The 25,712-nt window shown below is 48.3% G+C and overlaps 1 protein-coding gene across 1 annotated transcript in view; it reads right to left on the reverse strand.

Moving 5' to 3' along the window:
- The window catches only part of ADAMTS17 (ADAM metallopeptidase with thrombospondin type 1 motif 17), a 343,010-nt gene extending 318,085 nt beyond the window's left edge, over positions 1-24,925 (reverse strand). Inside the window, 4 exon segments of the mRNA XM_042943087.1 lie at positions 12,124-12,289; positions 23,988-24,358; positions 24,518-24,715; positions 24,847-24,925. Coding sequence (XP_042799021.1) covers positions 12,124-12,289; positions 23,988-24,358; positions 24,518-24,715; positions 24,847-24,925 — 814 coding nt within the window.
- Between the last annotated feature and the right edge of the window lie 787 nt (positions 24,926-25,712).

Consider the following 25,712-nt stretch of genomic DNA (forward strand, 5'->3'; position numbering starts at 1 on the left):
GCAGGCCCTTGTGTGCAATGATCTGTCCACTCCTTTGGAGATCTTGGGGCTTCTTTTGCTGAATGACCAGAATTTTTTAAAGAAGGAAGGATGGAGGAGGGAAGGGAAGAATATACCACAGGTCAGCTGATTATTCCGGTGGGAAGAATTTTTTTAACTGAACATATAGGAATTTTTAGAAGGTAACAAGCTTTCTTTAACTATTAATATTTTTAAATGCTTAGGGGTCCCTCCCACTACATGCTGCCTCCCAGTCAGAACACCTGCAGGGTCTCTTCTGGTATCCTCCCTGCAGCACCCCATGTCACCCCAATTTCTGCTACCACTGTGATGGTCAGCTTGTGCCAACAGCGCCCCTCCTCAAGCATATGGCCCTGGCCTCTCCTTTTTTTGCAGGCTCTTATACCTAAGAAGCCTGCCTGGCCTACACAAGAGCAGTTGGAAATCTGGGAGACAAGAAGTGCTGGGTAACATCCAAGCTCTGCCCCATCTGCATCCTTGAGATCACTCTGGATGCTTCCATGCACTTTTCAGAGTTGCTGCTGTAGGAACCACGCCCCCGCTGCCTGCAGCAGTCCCCTTGGCACACTCACCTTCCACTGGATTTTCCATTGGATTTCAATGGAAGTTTTGCTCCTCCCGGTCTCTCTCTCCTGCTTCCTGGGACTCCTCCCTTTCTCAATCTAACCACCTATACTCAAGCCCTCATCTGACGCCTGGATTTTAGAGAACCCACTCTATGGACCTTTTCCATAAAGAGAAGACACCTTATGTTTTAAGAATACTTTCTACTCAATGAAAGTCCATTGGCATTAGCTCATTTAACTCCTAGCACCCGGGTGAAATGAAGATACTGAGAAAAATATTACCTCTATTTTACAGATGAGGAAGCATAGGAGTAAGAGCAATTAACAGGGAAGCAGTATCAGATGCTGCCCAAAGCTGCCGGGCCCCATCCCCCTGGCTGCGTTCACTCCCAGGCCACATGGACGGGCAGTGTCCATTTTACAGCATCTTACAGGCTCCAAATCCACAGAGTTATACAGCCTCAGGGAATAATAATGGCAATAATTATAATAATAGTATAATGATGATGATGATTTTATAGAACAATATTACTGGGTTTTAATTTTATTCTTTCCAAAGTGATTACCAAGCATCCTCCTGCTACCCAAACAGCCCCGACAAAAACCCATAAGACTTCTTCAGTCATTTGTCTTAAAAAGAAATAAAAATGAGATCAAAGGCATTCGGATGAACACATGGTTCACATAAAGCAAATGGCAGGATTGGAGATTGCCCCTCGAGCTTGTGAGAACTCAGTCAGAACACAAGAGCAAATGCAAAACCAATTATTACTAAACACTCAAGATGCCAAAGGGGCCCCATGGGCTTTTCTAAGAAAGCTCTGAAGTACAAGAAACACTTATCTGGTGATCTCCAAAGTGCCCCCTAGGAGCATCAGGCAGCCAGGAGATGTGGATGTGGGTCCCCAGCCTAAACAGAGGCAGAGGGTCTGTCTGACCCCCTGGCCTTCCAGGGCGGATCCTTGCCCAGTCTAACACGGGTGCCAGATCCCTCCAGAGCAGGTGGTGGGTACACATCAGAAATGCCACAGGTGGCCCAGGAAACACTCTGCCAGGTCGTTACAGGAGCTCCTTTTGGCCCAAGGGAATAAACTCAAGTTCCAGAGAATATGAAAATCGTGGAGGATCTTCTTCAAACAACACTGACCAAGGAGATAGCACTTCTATTCGGTCCATGAAAAGCAGTGAGTGACTCCGGTGTGCTGATTTACTAGGTATTAATGCAGTTTTTTTCTAAAGCTACTGTCATAAGGCAGCCTTTGTGTTCCTTTGCCACGGGCATTCTGTTGGGCCCAAAGCAGAAGCCGCCTGGGCATAGCTGCCATTCCAGGCTGTAGTTTCAGAAAACTAAGCTCCCTAAATGAATAACAGTAGGGGAAGGAGTGCCCTGGAGACCAGGGGCAGGGGCCGAAGCAGCAAGAGCAAAAGGGGAGGCTTCTATGAGCAGCAGGGAGGCACCTCACACTTGTGGCCCCCAGGGGGTGGGTCCCAGCCACCCCACGGCCCCTCTGAAGGGTCCCTGTCATCAAGGATGGCACAGAGATGCTGGGAAATTTCATACCTGGGACAGTTAACGAGAACCTAGCAGACATCAGGCCCAAATATTGGCCTAAGGGTGAGGGGCCAGTGTTACACTTGCTACCGTGAGATAAGAGATGTGGCTGGGGCCCCAGAGTGGCAGGACACCTGCACCCACAGGCACAGGGAAATTGGGAGAAATTTGTCTCTGTACACAGCCCTGAATTCCAGTGGAATGTCAGGCAGAGTCTCGGATACAAACTGCCCCCGCTTGTGCTACACACAAATACACGTCACTCTCAAGGTTTTCCTAAGGAAAAACATGAAAGTAGAAATCACATTGGGACTGGTGAAAATGTCCTGGGGCATCTGACAGAAGCGCATGTAAAATTACTCAGTAGAGATTTTTCCATAACCCAACATATAGAGCACACCTGCAGAGGATGGGGCAGTGGGGTACATAGATGTCTACACTGAGCACAGTATAAAATTAGAATCCACATAGAAAATGGTCCAGTGTAAGTGTGAGTGGGCCAATATGACAAACAGCAAGATCAACATCCCAAGAAATTCAGAAGGTGGAATAATTCAAAAGAGACTTCAAATACTTATGGTAAGGGATGTCTGGGTGGCTTAGTCTGTTAAGCGTCTGACTTCGGTTCAGGTCATGACCTTACAGTTCGTGGGTTCCATCTCCACATCAGGCTCTGTGTTGACAGCTCAGAGCCTGGAGCCTGCTTTGGATTCTGTGTCTCCCTCTCTCTCTGCCCCTCCCCTGCTCACACTTTCTCTCTCTCTCTCAAAAATAAACATTAAAAAATAATAGTAATTAGGACAAAATTACCAATCTGATAAAGGGAAGGGTAAAATCATAATGAAAGAACAGGGCACTATGAAAAATATAAGGCAGAACTGGAAAAGAGTCAAAATGTAACTTCCAGAAGTCTAGATTCTAAACACTAAAACTGAAAACTCAGTGGTTCGATTAAATGGAGATTAGACCCTATTTAACAGAAATCTGGTGAACTGGAAGACCAATGAGAAGAAATAATCCAGAATACAGAAGAGACCTAATAGGTTAAAAAAAAAAAAATGGGGCTCCTGGGTGGCTCAGTTAGTTAGGCGTCCAACTTCAGCTCAGGTCATGATCTCACAGCTCATGAGTTTAAGCCCCATGTTGGTCTCTGTGCTGACAGCTCAGAGCCTGGACGCTGCTTCAGATTCTGTGTCTCCCTCTCTCTCTGCCCCTCCCCTGCTCGTGCTCGCTCTCAAAAATAAATAAACATTTTTTTAAAATTAAAAAAACAAAACCAGAGGAAAGAACAGGAAGGTGCACATCTACTGAGTAGGAGTTCCAGGAGGGGAATGAGCTGATCACAGAGAAGAGGCCCCTAAGATGGAGGCTGGGCCTCTCTCAGAACTGACAGAAGCTATGATTTCTCACATCCAACAATCACAGTGGGTCCCAAATGGGATAAATATGGAAAAAATCTGCCATAGATATACTATAAACACAAAGATAACATGATTTAACCTGCAGAGAGAAAAGACAGGTTACTTGCACAGAATCTAAATTTGAATGGACAGAAGACCTTCTGTAGCAAAAACAGAAGTCAGAAGACAGTGGAATAATATCTTCAACGTGTTGATGAGAGTTAAGGCTAAACCTAGAGTTCCATATTCAGCTAAATCATCACCAAGAGTGTAGGTGAAATCAGGGCAGTTTGGGAAAAACAAAGATAATAATTTAACCCTCGCCAAGATTAAAAAATAATAAACAAACAAAAAAGCAGAAACAGACCCATAAATACAGAGAACAAACTGATGGTTGCCAGAGGGGAGGGAGTAGAAAGTGAAGCAAAGTGGGCAAAGGGGAGAGGGAGATACAGGCCTCCAGTTCTGGAACAAGTCACAGGAATCAAGGGCACAGCATAAGGATGTGGTCAATGATGCTGTAATAGCTACATTAACAGAACATGGCATAACATATTAACTTGTCAAATCACTAAGTTGTACACCTGAAACTAATGTAACATTGCGTGTCAACTATACCCCAAAAAACTAAAAGTAAAACACAATTTTTTTAAAAAGGAGTTATTTCCAGAAGGATCTTAGACACAGAAAAGTAGGTTGCAAGAAATAATACTGATTAAATTGGCAAATATATAAATAAATCTAAGTAACTCTAACTGTAAAAATATATAATGTGAAAGTTTATAATCTACTCCACATCCATGGAAGAAAGAAGGGGGAATTGAGAATATCTGGTGAAATCAAAAGAAAGAAAAACAACAAAAAGATACAGAAGCAAAGAAAAAGCATAGTATTGTCAATCGAAAACAAAATATAAGGTGGTGGAAATAAACCTAATTATAAATCAGTAACACCACAAATGTAAAAACACTAACATTGCCAATGAAAAGACAGATATTCTCAAACTGGACATTTTTTTTAAAAATTAGGACACATAATACTTTTAAGAAACATATATAAGCCACCGTTATGGAGAAAGCCTGAAAATAAAAGGAAAAGGAAACATTAGGCAAACATTGACCAAAATAGAAACTCTGACAGTATTAATATTATGTAAAAATAGCTAGGACGCCAAAAGCTTTACTAGGGATAAAAAAAACCAAAAAGGCCCATTACATGATAGTAAAAGGAATAACTCACCAGGAATACAGCTCCTACACCTGAATACGTCAAACACTATCACCTCATAACATAAAGTGAAAAATTGATAGATTTGAAAGGTGAAATTGGCCAAACCACAAAAGTTATGACATAAGTTTTAACATACCTCTTGGTAAAACGAATACATCAAGCCAGCCAAAAATAATGAGGACAGGATGATTTGACATCACAACAGTTAGAGCTAATGAACACATATACAGAACACTGTTCACAGCAATTAAAGAATGCAAGTTTTTTTTTAATTTACACATAAAACATTTATTAAAACAAAAAAAATGCCTATACTCTAAACCACAATGCAAATCTCAACCACTGCTAAAGAATCAGTATCATATGGAATATTGCCAACAAGCTTCTACTAGACCTAACCCTCCTGTAGACAGCAATTATAAATTTGAATAAAATATAAAAACCCAATGACCTGAGGGCTGGAAAGTGAGCCAATGCGGGAAGACTCTGGGGTAGGGGGTGGGCAAGGCTAGGAAGAAAAGAATAGCACAGGGGGCTGAAGAATACCACAAAGTCATGCTTTAAAGGGTGGCTTATAAGGGCGCCCGGGTGGCTCACTCAGTTAAGTGTCTGACTTTGGCTCAGGTCAGGATCTTGCAGCTTGTGAGTTCGAGCCCGCGTCAGGCTCTGTGCTGACAGCTCAGAGCCTGGAGCCTGCATCAGATCTGTGTCTCCCTCTCTCTCTGCCCCTCCCCTGCTTGTACTCTGTCTCTCTCTCTCTCTCAAAAATAAATAAACGTTTAAAAATTTTTTTTTAATAAATAAATAAAGGGTGGCTTATAATCAATCCAGTAGGAGGTCTGTGGTCCTCAGGCCTAAAGACACAAAGGACAGAGTTCAGGGCAACAAAGTGATGGGAACCTAACTGGGGACATGCTAGAAAGGCATTCCCATAACTTAATTACAGTATGTTGTTATCAGGGTTTTTTTTTTTTAATGTTTCATTTACTCATTCATTTATTTATTTATTTTTGAGAGAGAAAGAGAGACACAGCACAAGCAGGGAAGGGGCAGAGAGAAAGGGAGAGACACAGAATCTGAAGCAGGCTCCAGGCTCCAAGCTGTCAGCACAGCACAGCGCCTGAACTCACAAACCATGAGATCATGACCTGAGCCGAAGTCTGAAGTTTAACCGACTGAGCCACCCAGGTGCCTCATATAACAGTTTTTTGGTTTTTATTTTAATGTTTATTTATTTATTTTTGAGAGAGAGAGAGAGAGAGAGCACGAGCATGAGCAGGAGTAGGGCAGAAAGAGCAGGAGACAGAGAATCCCAAGCAGGCTCCACACTGTCAGCACAGAGCCTGATATGGGGGTTCGAACTCACAAACCCATGAGATCATGACTGGGTCAAAATCATGAGTTGGGCACTTAACTGACTGAGCCACCCAGGCACCCCTGTTGTCATAATCATTTATTTTATTACAGTTGCTGTTAATCCCTTTCTATGCCTAATTTATAAATTAAACTTTATCATAGGTGCATACATATACGAAAAAAACATAGTAGGTACAGGGTTTGGTACAATCTGCGGTTTTAGGCATCCACTGGGGGTCTTGAGTGTATCCCTCGGGATGGTGGTTTCTTCTGAGGAGTAAGTTAGAGGGACAATATGGGATGGGGCTGGGGAGATACTCAGTCATATCCATAAATGTTAATTTCTCTCAAAAAAGAAAAAAGTTCTGAAGCAGATAGGGCAGATCTTAACATTGGTTAAGTCTGAATACTGGGTTCATGGACTTCTGGTTTTGTGTGTGTGTGTTTTGCCTGTCATAAGTACTTCAGATCTAAAAATAATTTAAAGCCACTACATTTGTTTCCTTCTGCCCTATCTCCTCCACCAAAACATAAGCTCCCCGGAGGCAGGGACCATGCTGTGTCAGGCTTACCACAGTGTACCCAGTGTCTAGAGGGTCAACAAATACCTAATAGCTAAATAAATGAAAAACAAGAGAAAAAATGTAAGCAGATGACCTCAAAGAGTCACTTCTGGTCTAGAAACACTGAGATTCTTTGATTTCATTGTGGATTTGTTCAAGAGGCAAGAATGACAGATTCAAGAAGAACAAGGGAAGCTTTTGGCTCTTAGCTTAGTGCCCTATAGGGTTTCTCTTTATCTCCCACTTTATACAGAACCAAGGGCATTAAGTGGTCCCCTGACAATAAAGACTGGGGGTACAAGTAATAATAATTACAAGCACGGTGGCTGCAACAGTAGTGGAAATTTGTTAGTGGCTAAGTGACAAGTGCATTATCTCCTGTAACACTCACAAAACCACTAAGAGGTGGATGGCATTACTTAGCTGATGGGACTGAAGGTCAGAGTGGCTCAATCCTTTCTACCTTGTCTGAGGCTCTGCAGCTCCTTCAGTATTTGTTTATCAAGAAAAATACATGAACAGATGACCAGCCAACTATGACATCTATTCTTATAGAAAGGGTCTCTTCACACAGCCTGTTTCTAATTTCTTCTAAATTTGTTTTCTACCCTCTAGGCATTTGTGAGTGTTCTCAAGAATATGCCCCCCCACCAGCGCAGCTGGAAGTCTAACATCACTCCTCATCTGCGTGTTCCCCTTCAGCAATAACCCTGAGAAGCAGACAACACTGGTATCATCATGTCAATGTTACAGAGGACAACACAGAGGTGGTTACGGACTGAATTGTGTACTAGAACTCTCAGCAACTTAGAGTACAGTGTTTGAAGAGAAGGTCTTAAAAAGGTAACTAAGTGCAGATGATGTCATCAATAGGCTCTAATCCAATATAATCAGTGCCCTTATAAGAACAGAAGATTAGGACACAGACACGCACAGAGGGAAGACCATGTCAGGACACAGGAAGAAGGTGGCCATCTACAAGCCAAGGAAAGAGGCCTCTGAAGAAACCAACTCTACGAACACCTTGACCTTGGACTTCTAGCCTCCAGAATTGTAAGGAAATAAATGCCTATTGTATAAGTCACCCAGGCTGTGGCACTTTGTTCTGGCAGCCCTAACAAGTTACAACAGAGGCACAGAGATATCAAGGGACTCTCCTGGGGTCACATCCAAGAAAGACAGAGTCAGGCTTCTAGCATGTTCTCCTTTCTTTCCTTTGGAATAATTCTTAAACGATCAGTGTCTGCTTTTGGAGTTAATGTTTTTATATGTAAATAAACACTTAAAATATTAAGATGGAGAAACTCAAAGTAGTAGCATTTTAATTCCATTTATGTTGGGTTCTTCTTCCAGTTAAGACGTAGAAGAACATGAAACAACAAAATACTGTATAAGCTATGAAGTCATTTTATTTATTTGCTTTGAGAAGGAGCGTGAGTGGGGAGGGGCAAAGTGAGAGTGAGAGAGGGGTGGGGGTGGAATCGCAAGCAGTCTCTGCACTATCAGCACAGACACCAACGCAGGACTCGATCTCACAGTTCTCGAGATCTCACTAGCCATGAGATCATGACCTGAGCTGATATCAAGAGTCGGATGCTTAACGGACTGAGCCACCCAGGTGCCCCTCATTTTTATCCACTTGGGCAGCTGAGGTCTTGATGACATTTAGAGTAGAACCAAATTTCAGAGGAATGGAACTCTTCCTAAGTAAAGACCATGAGCCACTTTTATCCCTGGACCACAGATGAGATAAGGAGCTAAGAAGCATCAGACAGAGGATCTTGCGGAAGTGTGGGGGGAAAAAAACAGCCAAATTCTGACCAACCATGTGAGCTGAAATGACGGGTCAGACCTGGAGTAGAGGTCTGACCTCTGGTCCACCAGATTTTTACCGATATGGCGGCCCGTGAGAAGCCGGGATGAGGACAGAAAGCAGAATGATACCTCCGTGGTGATGTGGGGGCTGGGACCGAAGCTCTTTTGGTCCTGCCTCCAGACAGGTGAACCAGTGACGAGCTGGAAGTCGTCCAAGTTGCAATCCAAATCAACCCACTTCATCTCCAGACTCAACAGTAGAGTTTACCTCCTGAGCCCTGCTGCCTCTCTGTCACTACGAGAGAAGCTGGCTCAGGACAGGCTGTCAGAGAGAGAAGCAACTTCTGAGGAGCCCCACCTGCATAGCCTACCTGAGGTCCAACCTCCTGCTCTGCTCCTCAGTTCCAAGAGCCCAGGGCAGTGGTGGTGTTGGTGGTTAAGCCAGTTTGGTTTCTGTCATTTCCAACCAAATGAATCTTAATGGATGCAAAGCACAAGCCCCAACCAATTATTTATTGCAGATTATAAACACAGTTGTTATGCAAATTATGGCACAAATTAGCAATACACAATTTCTAAAGACTTGTGGCATCCTCTAAATACTCACTAAAGTTAACTTTATAATGCTATATAAATGAACCAAACAATACTACAAAATAACTGTAATGATCTTTTAAAACAGTCATAACAGAACTTGAACTATAAAGCAGACATCTAGAGCGCCTGGGTGGCTCAGTCGGTTAAGCATCCGACTCTTGATTTCAGATCAGGTCATGATCTCACACTTCTAGCCCCACATCAGGCTCTGTGCTGACAGCACGGAGTCTGCTTGGAATTCTCTCTCTCTTTCTCTCTCTCTCTCTCTCCCCCCTTCCCTCCCCTGCTCTCTCTCTCTCCTCAAAATAAATAAACATTAAAAAAAAAAAGAGATATCAATGTCTTTGCAGGTACCATTGTCAGATGGCATATCTGGGTTATAAAGAGCCCACCGAAACACTGTAGGATTCCTATTCTGACAGTGCCTTGTGGCAAAGGAGTTTTAACATTCTGCCATCTACCTCAACCATCGACATGTTACATCTACCGTGATGGAGGAGAAGACAGAGATTGAAACTGTTACTAAAGTCCATGAAAATGCTAAGTGGGGAGATTCTAAACAGAATCCAATGGAGAAATTAAAATAAGCATAGAAGACAGACAAAAAGTTTTGAAGTCGAAATTGAGACACATTTAAAAATATCCAAACTGCCAACTTAGTTGTTGGGAATAGCCCCCAAAACCTTCAAAAACTTGTGCTGTGACAAAAAAGAAAAAAATGAAAAAAAAGAAAGAAAAGAAAAGCCCACAGACTCCATATTTTTCACGCCAAGTTCCAACCTGGAGTGATGCTTTATGGATCAGTTTATAAGGTCCTAAAAATAAGGAGCAATAAAGGTGATAGGATAAGACTGTCCTCTCCCTGGGAGCCCCAAAGACTGCCAGAAAGAAATGCAACCTCAGTAGTACCTACAAGAAGGCAGTGGGTCCTCCCAGGAGCCTCCATTGTGCTAGTCCATCTAGTCCATCCCTGGAGAGAACAGGGTGGCTTACCACAGTTCAACTCTCAGGTAAATTGAGCGTTTCACGGAGGAGGAAAAATCACTACACTCCTCACCTGCAAGAGCCAGCTGGTTACTCCCAGTCTGGGTCCAAAGTCAGGGCAACACAAGATCCAAGACAAGGCACAATGCCACATCTGACAGCCATGTTCATCCCTAGAGAATATGTTCCCGTCAGAAATCTTGGATGATTAATCTGATTCATACGTCCGGGAAAACAAAAATGTTACCTTGCTGGTTTCCCAGTAAATTGATTTTCTCAATGTCTAAATTAAATTTCTGAACTCCCAGAAAGTTAATTCACACTAGATAGGGCCTAATTGACTGTTAATTAGCTAAACTTATTAGAAGGCCCACTGTCTGTCTCAATACAGCAACAAAATTTACAGCGTATTTCACACAAAGCAAGAAGGACCAGAAGGGAAATAAATACACACCTTTCTCCCGTGTCCGTGTACCTACCCAGGCCAGAGCCTGGCACGGCAGAGCACACTGATGGGAGGTGTGGGGGCAGGGAAGGGGAGAGGATTTTTTTAAGCAAATTCAGAAATTTCTCACAAGGCTGCTCTTAGTTTAACTTCATCTATATCACATCCTCCCCACCCTGTTTTTGTTCCTTTCCTTCATTACAGGCTAAACACTCCATCAAAAGGGCGCCTTGTAGCCAGCCTCAGAGACAAAAATGCAAACCTGAGCACAGTGTATCATTTGGTCAGCAATCCTTGGTATCACGCATGCCCCTAAAGAGGATGTCAATGGGGGGAATGAGACAAATATTCCATGAGATCAGCCACTTGAATAGAGGCAAAAGTGAGAATAAAACGTATTTGCCCTTGGACTTCATTGTGGGGCCCTGCCTGGTGGTTCTCACCTGCAAAAACCCACTTCTGATGGCCCACTGGTGCTATTACTCTCGTCTAATACTCCTTAGCACAGTGATTCTCAGCACCAGCTGAACATTAGAACTGCCTGGGGAGGTTTTAAATCACCAGATGCCCAGGCTGTGCCTGAGACCAATTAAAGCAGCTCTCCAGGGGGGCAGGACCCAGGCTTCAGTGACTGTTAAAGCTCCCCAGGTGATGCCCATGGACAGCCAGTGCTGAGTCCTACTGCCTTTGCTATTCCCCCTGCCTCTAAAACAATATATTCACATTAGCAGCAGAAAGCGCACTCAGATGTGGAATGACCAACAGTCATTTACTTTGAAAGCAGATTTTTTTAAAAATGCTCCACCGAGACTGTCAAGTGGCTTAAAATAACACACCAACATCAAGCCGAAACATACAACCAACCAACTTACCCAAACCCCTGCTTCCTATTAAAGAGTATTTTTTAGGGGCGCCTGGGTGGCTCAGTCGGTTAAGCATCCGACTTCGGCTGAGGTCTCACATTTGTGAGTTCGAGCCCTGCATCAGGCTCTTTGCTGACAGCTCAGAGCCTGGAGCCTGCTTCGGATTCTGTGTCTCCCTCTCCCTCTGCCCCTCCCCTGCTCACACTCTGTCTCTCTCAAAAACAAATAAATATTTCCAAGGTCATTGGAATATCAAACCAAGACACTATATTTCTTTATCCAGGTAAGTCTTTAAATGCCAAAAGCACAACTCCCAAACGTCAGCCATGGGGTCCCATGCCCTCCAAGGAGGAAGTGCCACCTGTGAGAAGCAGTTTATCCGTCTTCATCAGGGGACAGTCACAGGAAGACGGCCAGTGACACAGCAGGGTCAATTTCACAGTGACTGTGACATATTCTTAAACACCTGATAAGCCACAGGTGGCTCAAACAGAAGCACAGAAAGCAAGAACCCTGGGTTCTCATCCCCAAGCTACTTATTAGAATCATGCATGAAATGCTAACACCAATCCACATAAACAGGAAAAGGAAGTGGCCTTAGGGGCAACAAACAAAACAGCTTCAAAGTACCGGGAAAGGTGAGTTCTTGCTCACATGATTTCAGTGCATTTGGGGACATGCAACGGTGCCGAATGGTGTGTGCTGTCAGTCGCGAGGTTTCCCAGACTCACCTGTTAGAACCTTGCAGAGCTGCCCAGGTATCGGGGCCTCGGTGGAGGGGCTGGGTGTCAAGGACCATTTGCGCCTGACCAGGTGCTCTCGTCCGCTGAGTGGGCCCCGAGAGCTGTTGAGTGGCTGGATTAGCACCTGCTCCTGCCCAAGCTGGATGAGGCCAACCTGCCCAGAAAGAGGGAAACGGGACATGAGTCAGCCTCGTTCACACACACCCACGACGCCAACAACCCGAGGGCAGCAAAGCCACCTGGCTATGGCCTGGTCCCCACGTCTGGGCTTTGGCTCTGCAGGTTGCTCCGATTTGCCGAGCCCAAGAACGAGCTTTTGTGTGACTTGAAACATCCCACCCAGTGGCTGTGTTTGGGGAGGGGCGGTGCAGGGGTGCAGAGATATATACCACAGCACCCACTTTCCAGGTTCACTTTCCAAAGAAATGTATTACTTTATTATTAATAAAAAGAAACTTCCTTTTAAAAATTATTCCTTAAATCATCCTCCAAAAGCCCACTTGAGGAAGCAATACCAAAACTGTTGGGAACGAATGACGGTTACATCCTTAATGGGAAAAACTGCAGCTTATTCCCGGGGATATTTAGAATTAAACAGGATGGCTGGGGTGCCTGGGTGGCTCAGTTGGTGAAGCATCCGACTCTTGATTTCGGCTCAGGGCATGATCTCCCGGTTCGTGGGTTCAAGCCCTACATCGGGCTCTGCACTGACAGTGCTGAGTCTGCTTGGGATTCTCTCTGTCCCTCTCTCTGCCCCTTACTCCACTTGCGTGCCCTCTCAAATAAACAAACATGAAAGAAGGAAAGGAAAGGAAAGGAAAGGAAAGGAAAGGAAAGGAAAGAAAGAAAGAAAGAAAGAAAGAAAGAAAAAAAGGGAGTCAGTCCTGTGGTAGGAATAGCTTTGTGATAGGGGTTTCGTACATTTTGTTCAGAACTTGCGGTGTTTGGGACACCTGGGTGGCTCAGCTGGTTAAGCATCTGACTTTGGCTCAGGTCATGATCTTGAGGTTTGTGACTTTGAGCCCTGCATCAGGCTCTGTGCTGACAGCTCAGAGCCCTGGAGCCTGCTTCAAATTCTGCGTCTCCTTCTCCCTTTGCCCCTTCCCTGCTTGGGCTCTGTCTCTCTCACTCTCAAAACTAACTAAACAAACAAACAAACAAACAAACAAACAAATAAATGAACTTGCAGTCCTTAAGAGAACTTGACAGTGTCCAATGAATTAGATTTGTGATTCTAGTTTAAAGTCGAGTTAGATTTGATTTTAAAGTCTTATTAGGTCTATAAGCAATATTAGAATGTGTAAGACAACTTGAGACTTCCCATGTTTATAGGACTAGCTTATTAGGTTTGGACACTTGAGTATTTACAAAGGGCTCCTCAGCCAATGAAAAAACTTGACAAGGAAACTGAATATGTTACATTTCTCAATGCAGGTTTAAAGGTTTAAAAGTTGTTAATTGCCAAATTTACAAGGGGGGGGGCAAATCTTATCTAAAGCTTCCTTGAAAAGGATTGCAAAAACCTTCCTAGATAAAAGGGGTTAAGAGTACACTTATGTAGATGAGCACAGAGAAATGTACAGAATTACTGAATATTGTACACCTGAAACTAATAACTGTATCTTAATTATACTTCAACAAAAATCGTTGGAAAACTTGCTAGATTATAAATAGGATGTGATTTGTTTTTAGTTTTTTTAATGTTTATTTTGAGAGAGAGAGAGAGAAAGAGAGAGAACATGGGCTCCAGGGGAGGGGCGGGGGAGAGAAAGAAAGATGGGGGAAGAGGGGGGGAGGGGGGGGGAGAGGGAGAGGGGGGGAGAGAGGGAGAGGGGGGGAGAGAGGGAGAGGGGGGGAGAGAGGGAGAGGGGGGGAGAGAGGGAGAGAGAGAATATCCCAAGCAGGCTCCACGCTGTCAGTGCAGAGCCGAACGCTGGGCTCACCAACCATGAGATCACAATCTGACCCGAAATCAGGAGTTGGACATTTAACCAACTGAGCCACCTAGGCGCCCCTAAATAGGACGTGATTTGTAAACTGAAAGGAAAATTTAAGACCTAGGATTTTTAGTTTGCTGCTTTAACAGAGTGAATACTAATTCTAAAATAAATATACATAGTACAGAGAACTTTCCTATCCCTTGGAACCAACGCTGATGGCACGAAACCAGTTTGTGCTCCTTCCCTGGGATACTAGCTATCATCTTCCCTTCTGAGGTGTCAATAAAGCAAGGTAAACCCCCCACAAGGAACCCGACTGGGTCAGGGCTGGAGAAGGACCCGTGTTTGCACACTGGTCTGTACAGTGCCCGGTGCCTCCTCTGAGTGGATGCCCAAGACCATCTTGGCTAACCAGATTCAGTAGATCAAGCAGATCAGTCTTAGGCTGAAATGAGCATCATCTCTTCTCTCTCTCCTACACTATTCTCCAAAGGCCAAGTCATACTGAACCAGGGGCTCTCAAACTCCAGCTGCACATGAAAATCACCTGGACGTCTTGGTAGGCCCTGAGAATGTGCATTTCTAAGTAGTCCCCACGTGATACTCACCCCACCAGGACAGGGACCAGGCTTTGAGAAGCATTGTTCTCCCTCCCAGCCAGTCCTCTGGTCTCAAGGACAGAGCTCCCTCAAGCCAAATGGTAGAACTCCTTTACGTTTGGAAAGGATGCCTGGATACCAAGCCTCTCTGCAAGTACATCAGATCAGCGAGTAAGATCGCCTACAACTTTGAGCCCCCAAAACACAGGGGGAGACCGTACTTACAGCTCTACACAGATCTCAAGGTTTCCATTTCATTAGAACTTCTGCCAAGAACAACTCCGAGATTTTACTGCCCAAATAAAACTGTCTTAAAGTGGCACTGTGTGGCCTGCAGGGAAGCACGGCCTTCTTCCCTCTCCTTTGAAGTTAAAACTTGAATTTGTTCACGAAGATACTTCGGGGAGACTGAAGCGGATGCAGAAGGTGGCTGGGGGGGTATGCAGGGCTCCACTGCAGCTACAACTAAAGAAAGCCTCAGCGCAGAACACACACCTCCGTGACCGTGGCGAACACTTCCATGTGTCGAAATAAAGTTGGCAGGGATGGCCCAGCACGTGGGATGAGCCCCACATGGAAGGAGCCCTGTGCTCTCTGGAGGATGCGCTCAACCTGGACTCTTCCTGAAATGCTCTGGCTTTGGGAGGCCACAGGCCCCCTTGAGACTAGCACTTTCAGGGTCAGTTTCCAGACCAGTCTAGTGTTTGCATTCACAAGCTAGTGTAAAAGGCCAGTTAGCAGGGGCGCCCAGGTGGCTCAGTTAAGCATCGGACTCTTGATTTCAGCTCAGGTCATGATCTCACAGTCTATGAGTTTGAGGCCCACAATGGGCTCTGCACTGACAGCACGGAGCCTGCTTAGGATTCTCTTTCTCTTTCTCTTTCTCTCTCTCTCTCTCTCTCTCTCTCTCAAAATAAATTAAAAAAAAAAAAAAAGGCAGTTAGCAGGTAGTTCTAATGCAATACAGGAATACAGCATGGCCCATTGGTGAGGAAGCCTGCAGGTACATACACACAAGCATAATCTAGCCCCTTGCAGCTCTGCCTCAGCAGGTCTTGTTTGGAGGGGCCCACGTGCTGGTTCCTACCCCTTCAAGGGAGGAAATGGGAACACTGGTAAGATGATTATGTGGCCTGATGGACTGCATCCTCCCTGGCGGCTACTTACCCGCCTGGGACCTGACTTGTAAGCAGAGATGTGGCCTGGACCAGCACCCAGGAGGGAAGGAGCCGGGCACAAGCAAGGACATTGCCCTGCCCCTCCCCCAGTCTCACAGTCTGTCACTAGGCTCCCTGAAATGTCTCTTAATGCTCATCCTGCCATCACATTACCAATGATAAAACGTTCTGCTGAAAAGTGCCACTTATGCCCCTACTCACACACAATCTAGGCCCAGGGCAAATACTGGTCAGCCCTCTTTATCTTCTCCTGACCTTCCCACTTCCTCCTTTCTTCCTCCCAAAGCTCTCCCTCCTCCCTGGCACTCTGTGTTGCAGCCCACTGCCCACTGTGTTATGGGGCATTTGTCACAACCTAATCGTTTGTTCCTCTGAGACAGGATCACAGTTATTCCTCCTTTATTTTTCCAGTGTCTGCCACCTAACAGTTCCTCAAGAAAATGTGAGTGGAGTGGAACAGAATCAAATGGGCTGGACCGGCATGAACTTTCTGTAGTCTCCTTAACTCAGTGATTCTCATCCCCGGCTACACATTGGAGTTGTTTGGCAAACTTTAGAAACTCCTGATGCCCAGCACCCACTCCAGGCCAACTGAATCCGAATCCCCGGGGGGTGGAGTTCTAGCACTGGTATTCAGAGCTCGCCAGGAGATTTCAAAGTATAGCCAGGGCTGAAAACCATTGGGCTAGCTTTTTTTTTTTATGTTTTTATTTTATTTTTGAGAGAGAGACAGAATGTGAGCAGGGGGAGGGGCAGAGAGAAGGAGACCCAGAATCTGAGCTGTCAGCACAGAGCCCAATACAGGGCTCGAACCCACAAACCGTGAGATCATAACCTGAGTTGAAGTCAGATGCCTAACCTACTGAGCCACCCAGGTGCCCCTCCCCCACCCCACATTGTGCTAGCTTTTAAATGGGTGCCAGCGATGCACTTGATTTAGTTGTCTGGAGGCAGCCCGGATTTAAACTGCCTGCATGAACCTGGACCTTCCTCTGACCGTGGGGCTCTGCCCCCTGGCTTCTAGCCCACTGCTGCCCTGTGGCCCCAGAAACTGGGCAGAGCTGCTTAGATTTGCATTAACCCTCTGGTCGCCATCTGTGCTGAGAGGTGAGACACAGGGATATTCCTCCAAGGCCAAGGAAACAGCAGTTATGAGCCTGATGAAAGAGGCCTGCAGACTTCATCTGAAGAGGCACCACAGTAAAGGAATGCCTGTAGCAGATAGGACTGGAAGCCCTGAGGCTGCGTGGTTTTAAAGGATACAATGACCCTCCATGAAACGGTGTTCTTAAAAGAGAAATCTAAAGTTTTCTAAGATGTGGTATCCCACCAAAGAAATGTGTGTCAAATAAAATGCCATCAGGTATAACCTGATATTATAACAGTTCAGAGTGGCTCCTTCTCAATTCTCTTTGTTCTGGTGCTTTCTTTGAAGGGTTTCTGCACTGTGTTAGGAGAGCGTTATAAATCAGGTGTCATGAACTCCACCCCACCCTCCGAAGCAGAACTGCCTCTCCTTGCAGCGTGGAAAATGCACGAAGGACACACGGGTTTTCATCATCTGCTAACATCAGCACAACTTCTCAGCATCACGTAGAAAATTAAGATCATGCAAAAAAAAACCAAAAACAAAAAGTGTGTCCTATGGATGCTCTAGAACCAAAGCACACACCTGTCTGAGGGGAGGACGCCCCGTGACTGCAGACCTTGCTGTCCCATAAAGACCCCACTGGAACTTTGGTACCTGGGGAGCCCTCTGAGCTCTTTCATCAGGAGGCTGTGGCTCCTTGGTTAGCTGGTGTGGGTCTTAGGTTGCCGCCTCCCCATCGATGGGCTAGCGTGGGTGGTTTGAGAGTATGAAGCAAATGGGGTTGTTAGTTTGCCTCTTGCGTGAGCAAGTCTGCTTCCAAGAAGGAAAAAGAATCCTGTGACCTCAGGGCTGCCTGTACCTGCCTCCAACTTTTGGTGGGGGGGGCCTCAGAGGAGCTCCTGCGGAAGAGGGGCTCCCCAACCGCCCCCCATCGAGTCCCACTGCCTCTCTCCTGGAATGCCAACCAGAGCCCCCTTTCAAAGTCCAGCCACTGCCTCTGCAAACACCAGGTGCCTAAACTGATTCTTGGTCTTCCTTCTGAAGCCAGCTTCCCCCGCCTTAACATGGGCCAGTCACTGCCAGGCTCTCCCTCTTTCTGATCCCTAGAGTCGGTCACAAAGACTCAGCTCTTCTTCAGAATCTCTCCTGCATCATCTTCCTTCCCATCTCCACCACTCAAGGCTTAAGCTTGTCTCCTCGGGCCTCTGAATGCTCTCCAACTCCAGTGCCCCCCCCCCCCCGCCACGCTATCACCAGGGACCCCAGTCAATAGCCAGAAATGCTCCCCATTGCTTCTAGGCCGGTGATCCTCAAAATGTGGTCCCAAACCAACAACGGCACTTGGGAATATGTTAGAAATTCAAGCTCTCGGGCCCACCCAGACAGGCTGGATCAGGAGTGCTGGCGGTGGGGCCCAGCCACCAGGGTAACAAATCCTCCAGGGAAGGTGGATTCCAGCTCAAAGCTGAGAACCACTGCTCTAGGATAAATTCCAAATGCCTTAGGTTGGTACCCAGGGCCCCCGCCTGGTCTAAGCCACACACCTGTCTGTTCAGCTCATCTCTTACCATCGCCTTAAATTACCACTCCCACCCCCATTCCGCAGCTGCCTCATGGGCCCCTGATCTGGCGAAGAACCTGGCTTTGGAGGCTTTGGGGTCTCTCCACCCTCTTAGAACCTGAGCCCACCCCCTTTGCTCCAATCCCGCTTCTCCCTGAAGACCCCACCCCACCCTTCTGCCACCATGCAGGCTCCAGTACACCTTCCTTCCTGGGCGTACCTGGACTGTCTTCTGAGACAGGGCCCACCTTGTATTCCTCTCTGAGCCCCCGCAGTGTCCTACACAGGGCAGGTGTGTGATAATGATCTGTTCATTTAGGCAACAGTGTTGACTGACTGGTTGATTTATAACTGGAAAAGTCTGGGCCCCGTAGGGCAACAGAAGAAACCTGTTTTTAATGCCTTAATGTGCCAGGCCCTCTCCCTAAATGATTTCACAGACTCGATCTTACTTCATTCTATCAACAGCCACACAAGGCTGATGTTATTTACCCGTCATCTTGGCTGCAGACGGGAACGTTCAGAGGAGGTGGCTCACTTAGGATCATAGCCCCAAATGGCCGTGCAGCCTCATTTCCTAAAGAACAAGAACGTGACCGTGCATCTGTGTGCAGAGGCGTGCCGGGGGAAAGGATAGCCAGTGACTCTGCATGGTTCCCTCCGACGTACTGACTGCAAAAACATCCCCCGCTGCACACGTCCCAAACCAGGCAGCTGTAGCATTTCAAAGCTCAGGAAATAAGCCCCAAGAATGCAATCAGTCTAAGACCTCTTTGGTTTATCATCTCATCTTGCACTTCTTTCTCTTAAGATGTTGCCAACTAAACAAAAGTTCAGATGGGGAAATCTAGTTACGTGCTGTCAGTAGGACACTGGGGAGGGTTACGCGGCCTAAGTGATCCCCGTGAGCAGTGGGCATAGAAAGTCACCATGAGGTCACATGACCATTCTTCAGAGGAAGAGGTGGAATGCCCCAGAATCCTCCGATTCAACATCTTCCCTTCAAATCCTTCATGCCTCCCAAATTTTGCACAATCTTTTCCCTTATTTTCCTTACCTTCCCTAACAGCCACTCAACTGTTGTCTTTTTACAACACTTTAAAAATGTGTATGCATTTTCCAGATACATTTATGCTGTATGTGATAAGTTCTTCAGTAATCTTAGCTGATGAATCACTTAGGACGCTGTGCTCTCCCCACACCTGTACCAATAGGATGATGTCGGACACTGTATTCTGTGCTATTTGCTCCCTTCCGAATGGTCTCCATACAACTTTTGCCACGGCGGATTCCTATTCAGCTGTATGCAATCAAGTGGTGCTGTATCAAAAAGCTGGGCAATTTTATAATCAATCCAAATAGAGTCTGAGAACTCTAAAGGGAGAGGCAGCCACCTCCCACACCTGCCCCTTCATCAGAGGAGTCACGCAAACGCAGGCTGCTTTCTTGAGAATGGAGTCCCCAACTCTTCCGAGCCACCTGCTCACTGACTGGCTGACCACAGCCCCACTCTGTTCTTATCTGTCTAGCTCATGGAACAGAGAAGAACATTCTTGCAACGCTCTCACGGAGATCATAAATGATGTGCTACCAAAACAGCCCCCTGCGCTGTGATCAAGCGGACCAGCCAGAGCCAGGTTGAGCTGGGCCATCAGGTCAACCCCAGTGACCAACCGGGATGAAAGACTCCAAGCAAGGGTTCTGTGGAGTATGGCTGTGACTCCAAAGAAAGCAGGAACATCCCTGACCTCTCTGTCCCTCTGGGGTGGCCTGGAAAATGGGCATGGCTTCTTAAAGTCCCACAGCCCAGAGCTCCTGGATGTCCTGTCTGATCTCAATATTTCTCTCACAGCACGCGGCAGGCAGGTCACGGCCTCAGCCCAGAAGCGATGGACAGATTCAGGTGGCTGGACTCCCCTGAGCTTACATCCGTTAAGGAAGAAAGGCCACCACTCAGCAGCCCAAACCCGCTGGCAGGCGCCTCCCCTGCTCTCTGTCCTCATGTGTCCTCCCCTTTATTCACTCATCTCAGACAAGGAACACAGCCTTTCCAAAGACTGACACTCATTCTATCCCTTAAAGTTCCATCTCGGCGGCCTGCTCGGGTGAAGTTTAACCTGATTCCAATTCCGCTGGCCTTCTATGAGCTGGTCTGATTCCCAGGAGGCAGCTGATCCAAACTTACATAAACTCTCTGGGGGTGGAAATACCTTCCTCACATGCCCAAAGTTCACTGCTTTGAAATCATACGGTTATAGAAACCCTTCCAAAAACTTACGTGATGTCTAAGGACTCCCTGAAATGTAAATAAAATGAAGAAGCATAAACAAAAAACAATTAATACTTGTACCTATGGTCTTTGAAGAGCCAAGAAGCGCAGCCTGCATGGCTTCTCAAGATAAGACAGAGACAGGGAGAACATCACAGGGCCCACGCCTCTGCCCACAGTCCAAAGAAGGAAGGGCAAAATGGAGCACGAACTTTGCGCTTCATGCCCCATAAACAAGCAATTATCTATTCTAATCATGCATCTCCTTCCCTTAAACCGATAACAAACATCTCGGAAGTCAGCACAGATGCCACGCAGAGGGGAACAGAACATTCCCCGCCTGTGCACCAAACACTCCACACTAAGCCATTTGGGAGATGTTTAATGCGTCAGGACTTAATTACTACTCAACGTCGGAATAAAGTTTTATTGAATACAGCCACGTCCATCTGTTTATTTACCGTCTATGGCTGCGTTTGCACTAAAAGGACACTGTGGACTTAACCGTGACAGAGACCATATGGCCCACAAGGCCTAAAATATTGACGATTTGGTCTGTTACAGAAAACGTTTGCCAGCCCTGGGGCTCTACATGATCTTTAGATACAAAGAAGCTATGGAATGCTCCCATCTGTGGACATCAAAAATCTCCTACTTGAGGGGTGCCTGGGTGGCTGAGTTGATTATCTCGTGGTTTGTGAGTTCGAGCCCCGTGTGAGTCTCTGTGCTGACAGCTCAGAGCCTGGAGCCTGCTTCGGATTCTCTGTCTCCGTCTCTCTCTGCTCCTCCCTTGTTCGAGCTCTCTCTCTCTCTCAAAATAATAAACATTAAAAAAAAATTTTTTTTAAATCTCCTACTTGCAATAGCTCCTCTCCCACACCTTGTTGCATCCTGTCCTGACGAGCACACCACACACACCACAATCCCCACTTCTCAGTGCTTCCACCAGGGTCGACAGCGACTAACACAACATTGCCACCCACCTGAACTGCCTCAAGTGCACGTGAGCACCAAAATCAAAGCAAGCTAGAGTGCGATGCAAACGTGGTTAGCCTGAGATCCTGCTGCTCTCTTTTCCCAACATGTCTCCAGGGCTACCCCGCAACCAAGGGGCCCGCTCCAAGTCACCACGCTGCTGTCTCTTCCTTCCTGCCTGCCTCCAGCCTTCCTCCGTAGAGTGTACTTGGGAAGAAGTGTCCGACATCCAGCTCATACGAACAGGATGAACACAGCAGACTAAACAACAGAGGCGTCTGCTCACGCAGGAATTTTAGAATCTCAAGTCTTAGAGGTGCACCAGCGGCTGGCATACGCTGAACTCAGCCTCTTGGCGGGGTTCCTTTATCTAAAGCACAGCGCCCTCACATGGTGCTGAAGGGAAGGACAGCCTTCCCGAACACCAGAGGACTGAAGTGAACCCTCTCTGGCAGCTCAGATGCCACCTGTGAGAGGGCCCAGCTTTCAACTCTGTGAGGATTTGGAATCCACGGTATCCAGATTTCCACCCTCAGCCCCTTCACAGATAGCTCCTCGCTGGAAACTTTACACCAAGAAGTATAAACTCTGACCTCTAGAGAAACTCACTAAACCACAGCAAATGGGATTCAGATGTTTCCATGTACAGTACAGTGATGTGACCTAGACTTTAAACACTTTGGCAAAAACAGGAAAAATGATGTGGGCCTTCCAGTCCCTCCCAGAACATGATACAGCCTTGACCCGAGTCCTACGGTGATCTGAGACTTTCTCACTCCTACTTAAGACTCCTCACCCACAGCCCACATTCTCTGCCCCCTGTTCCACATTAGCTCCTAACAGGCTCCCTCCACGGTCCGTTTTCCTTGTTTAACCAAAGACGCCAATTTCTCCCAGGCCAGCAAAAAGCAGATCATGTTGATCAGGACTCAGAAAAGTCTTTCAAGGAGAATCAGTGAAAGCCAATCCTAGGAAATTACCCCCAGAGTTCCTCTACAGGGCTGGGAAGAAAGCAGAAGTCTTACATAAAGACTTGGACCCCCAGGCTCTCTGGCTCTGCTGCAGATTCTCGAGGACTTGTTGCATACTGTGTGGGGGAAGGGCTAGAGAATTCTAGACGGTGGAGCAAGATAAGGCAAAGGTGGGGGAAGCCGTCTCTTCTGCCAAGGAAGAACAGACGCAAAAGAATAGCAGGCGCTGCATCCCCAGAGGCCAATCATGACAGGAGATAGAGAAACAACTTGTGCATTTCATGCTCTGAGCCGATACCAAGCTTTGTGGTGGGGCAGCCCATCTGCCAGCCATGTGCACTCCTAGGGGGCACAATGGAGGAGCTGAGAAGCATTTGGCTGGGCACCAGCATGCAGTGAGCAAGTGGGAGCACAAGCGGGGCAGAGGTGCACAAGAACGTCCCCGGCCCCTCCGAGCACTGTCACAGTGCCTCAAATGTATCAAAGCAGGGTCCCTAGGATGGGGTAGCTACTGCCACAGCAAGGGCACTTCTGGGGACTGGAAGGGGGTCTTATCACCAATGGTAAGCACCCCTCAGGCCTGGCTGAGGGTGGCTGCTTGTGGTATAAGGGAACAAGGGTATAAACACTCCCTCTCTTGGTTCTCACGTTTCAGCTAAGAAGAGAAGTGTAGTGATCTGGCAGGGGACCCCTCCAAACTTTCCTTCTCTGGGTAAACACTCAAAAGGACAGAAGGAAGGTGAATGAGTGCTCACTACCCTACCCCCACATCCAAGAATAGATGCGATATACGCCTAAAGTGTTCCCCAGGAGGCGCACACATACACACCTGTGCAGATGGACATCAATCGTGTTCTGTCTACACCTGGGTGAAGTGCGCCTCTCAGTCCAGAGGCCTGACAGGTTTCTTCTCCACCACACCGGTGCCCCCCTGGGCGGACTGCTGCATACCCTCTTATGCAACCCCCGAACAGCGCAGTCCCTGTGCACTTCAGAGGTTCACTACCTGGCTACTGGATCAATACTGGATCTAATTATCCAGAAGAAGGCACTGGATAATTAGACGCTTCCCTTCTCAACCCCTTTGCTCAGACACCCTCCGAAAGGTCAGGGCGGGAAGAGGCGAGGTTCCCTTCGGATGGCAGGAGAGCACCCCTGGAGGCTGAGCTTCCCGCCGAGGCACCCCCACCTCATCCCAACCTCCCCCAGGGACCACCCCTGACTCCATGACAGAAAGACGCGCAGACCCGCAGGGGGCGCGGTCAGTACCAGGCCGCCGCCGGCGCCGCAGGCGCTGAGCGAGACGAGGGAACCGGGGTGGCCGAGCACGCGGCCCGAGTAGAAGCACAGCTCGGCGGGGCGTCCGCGGCGCCCCGCCGCGCCGGCCTCCTCCACCTCGAAGCCCCGGGACAGGAAACGCAGGTCGTGGCGAAGCTGCAGGTACAGGTCGCGCCCGAAGGCCGGCAGGTGCAGCAGCAGGGCGCGCTCGCCGGGCCGGACTCGCAGGGCGGCTGGGGGCGCGCGGGGGCGCCGGCGCTTTCGAGGCCCGGGGGCCCCGGGCAGCGGCGGCAGGTGCACGTCGTCTGGGCGCACCCGCCGCGGCAGTACCACCTCCACGTCGGCCGCCGCGTCGCCGACAGCTGCGGGGAGAGAGGAGACGCGTCAGCGCGGCGGGGCCCGCCCGCCCGGCCGCCCGCCCTCCCTCCGGCCGCCCGCCGCGCACGGGGTCCAGCGCTGGGCACTTGCGCCAGCGTGGGGACAACGCGGCCCCGGGCGGGCGCTCCCCTCCCTTCCCTCACCCCGGCACCTCCGTGCCGGCCGGCGCCTCCGCCCGGGCCCCGCGCCACCCGGGGAAGGTCTCCAGCCCGGCCGCCCGGAGCACCTCCGGGGCCAGCGGCGCGGCACAGGCATCCGGAGACCCGGCGGCTGCGCTGCCGCCCGGGAGCCGCCTGGAGCCCGGTCCTCCGCCGCGGCCAGCACCCCCTCGGCCCCGAGCGCTGTCAGCGGTCCACCGCCGGACCCCGGCCGCGCAGGCAGGCGGGGGCCGCCAGGATGCCTCGGGAGGGTAGATGGAAGGTGGCCGCGAGAGGCACGAGCAAGGAAGGGGCGGTGGGCGAGGGAGCGCTACCTGTGCCCGGGTCCAGTCCCCAAAAAAGCAGCAGCAGCAAGGGCAGGACGAGAGGAGGCAGCAGGGCGCCGTCACACATGGTATTCGGGAGGAGCAGCCCCCCAGAAGGTCGCGGCGAAGCAGGAGCTCGCGAGGCGGCGGCGCCAGCCGGAGTGAAGCCCTCCAGCCTTTGGAAAAAGTAATTAGCGCTGCGGACAAACCCAACGTGGTAAATCCCAAGCCCCGCCTTCTCCTCGGAAGACAGGGGGCGATTGGACTCTCGCTTTCCCCTGCCCCGCCTCCCGCTTTCCCATTGGCTAGGACAAGTCTAAACCAGAGTGCGTAGTTAGGTTGTAAGCACTTTCTTACACGTGGTTTCTGGGCAGTGGCGGGGACGGGACACCAGGTGGCGCGAGGGAGCCTCCTGGAGCTGCGCTAGCCCGGAGGACTTGGGAGGACACCTGACTGGGTCTTCAGAGTTTGTTCTCCTTGTCAAAATGCTCTCTGACCCTGCTGCCCCGCGTGCCAAGAAGACAGGCCGGTTTCAACCATAAAACCATATTCTATCCGCATCTAGAGTAAAACTAGTTTGGATTGTCTGCCGCTGTATACTTCTTGCACACCTGATGGTTACATACAACACGGCGGTGTTTATCCAAACCCCTCACACCTCCTGTCCTCTTTATCCTCACAGAAGCCAGGAGTCCAGGCATGATCACACCCTCTTACAGACTGAGAAACTGAGGGAGAGAGACCTTAAGGAGCTTGCTAAGTTACCCGGTGAGTTTCTGTCAGAACAGGAGCTAGAGCGTAGTCCTGACTTCCAGCCCGGTGCTGCTTACAATGAACAGCAAGGGGCTTCAAAGGCAGGCAGGAGGCCATATTAG

Source organism: Panthera leo, chromosome B3, assembly GCF_018350215.1.
Source record: "Panthera leo isolate Ple1 chromosome B3, P.leo_Ple1_pat1.1, whole genome shotgun sequence".
In the NCBI taxonomy this organism is placed as follows: domain Eukaryota; kingdom Metazoa; phylum Chordata; class Mammalia; order Carnivora; family Felidae; genus Panthera; species Panthera leo.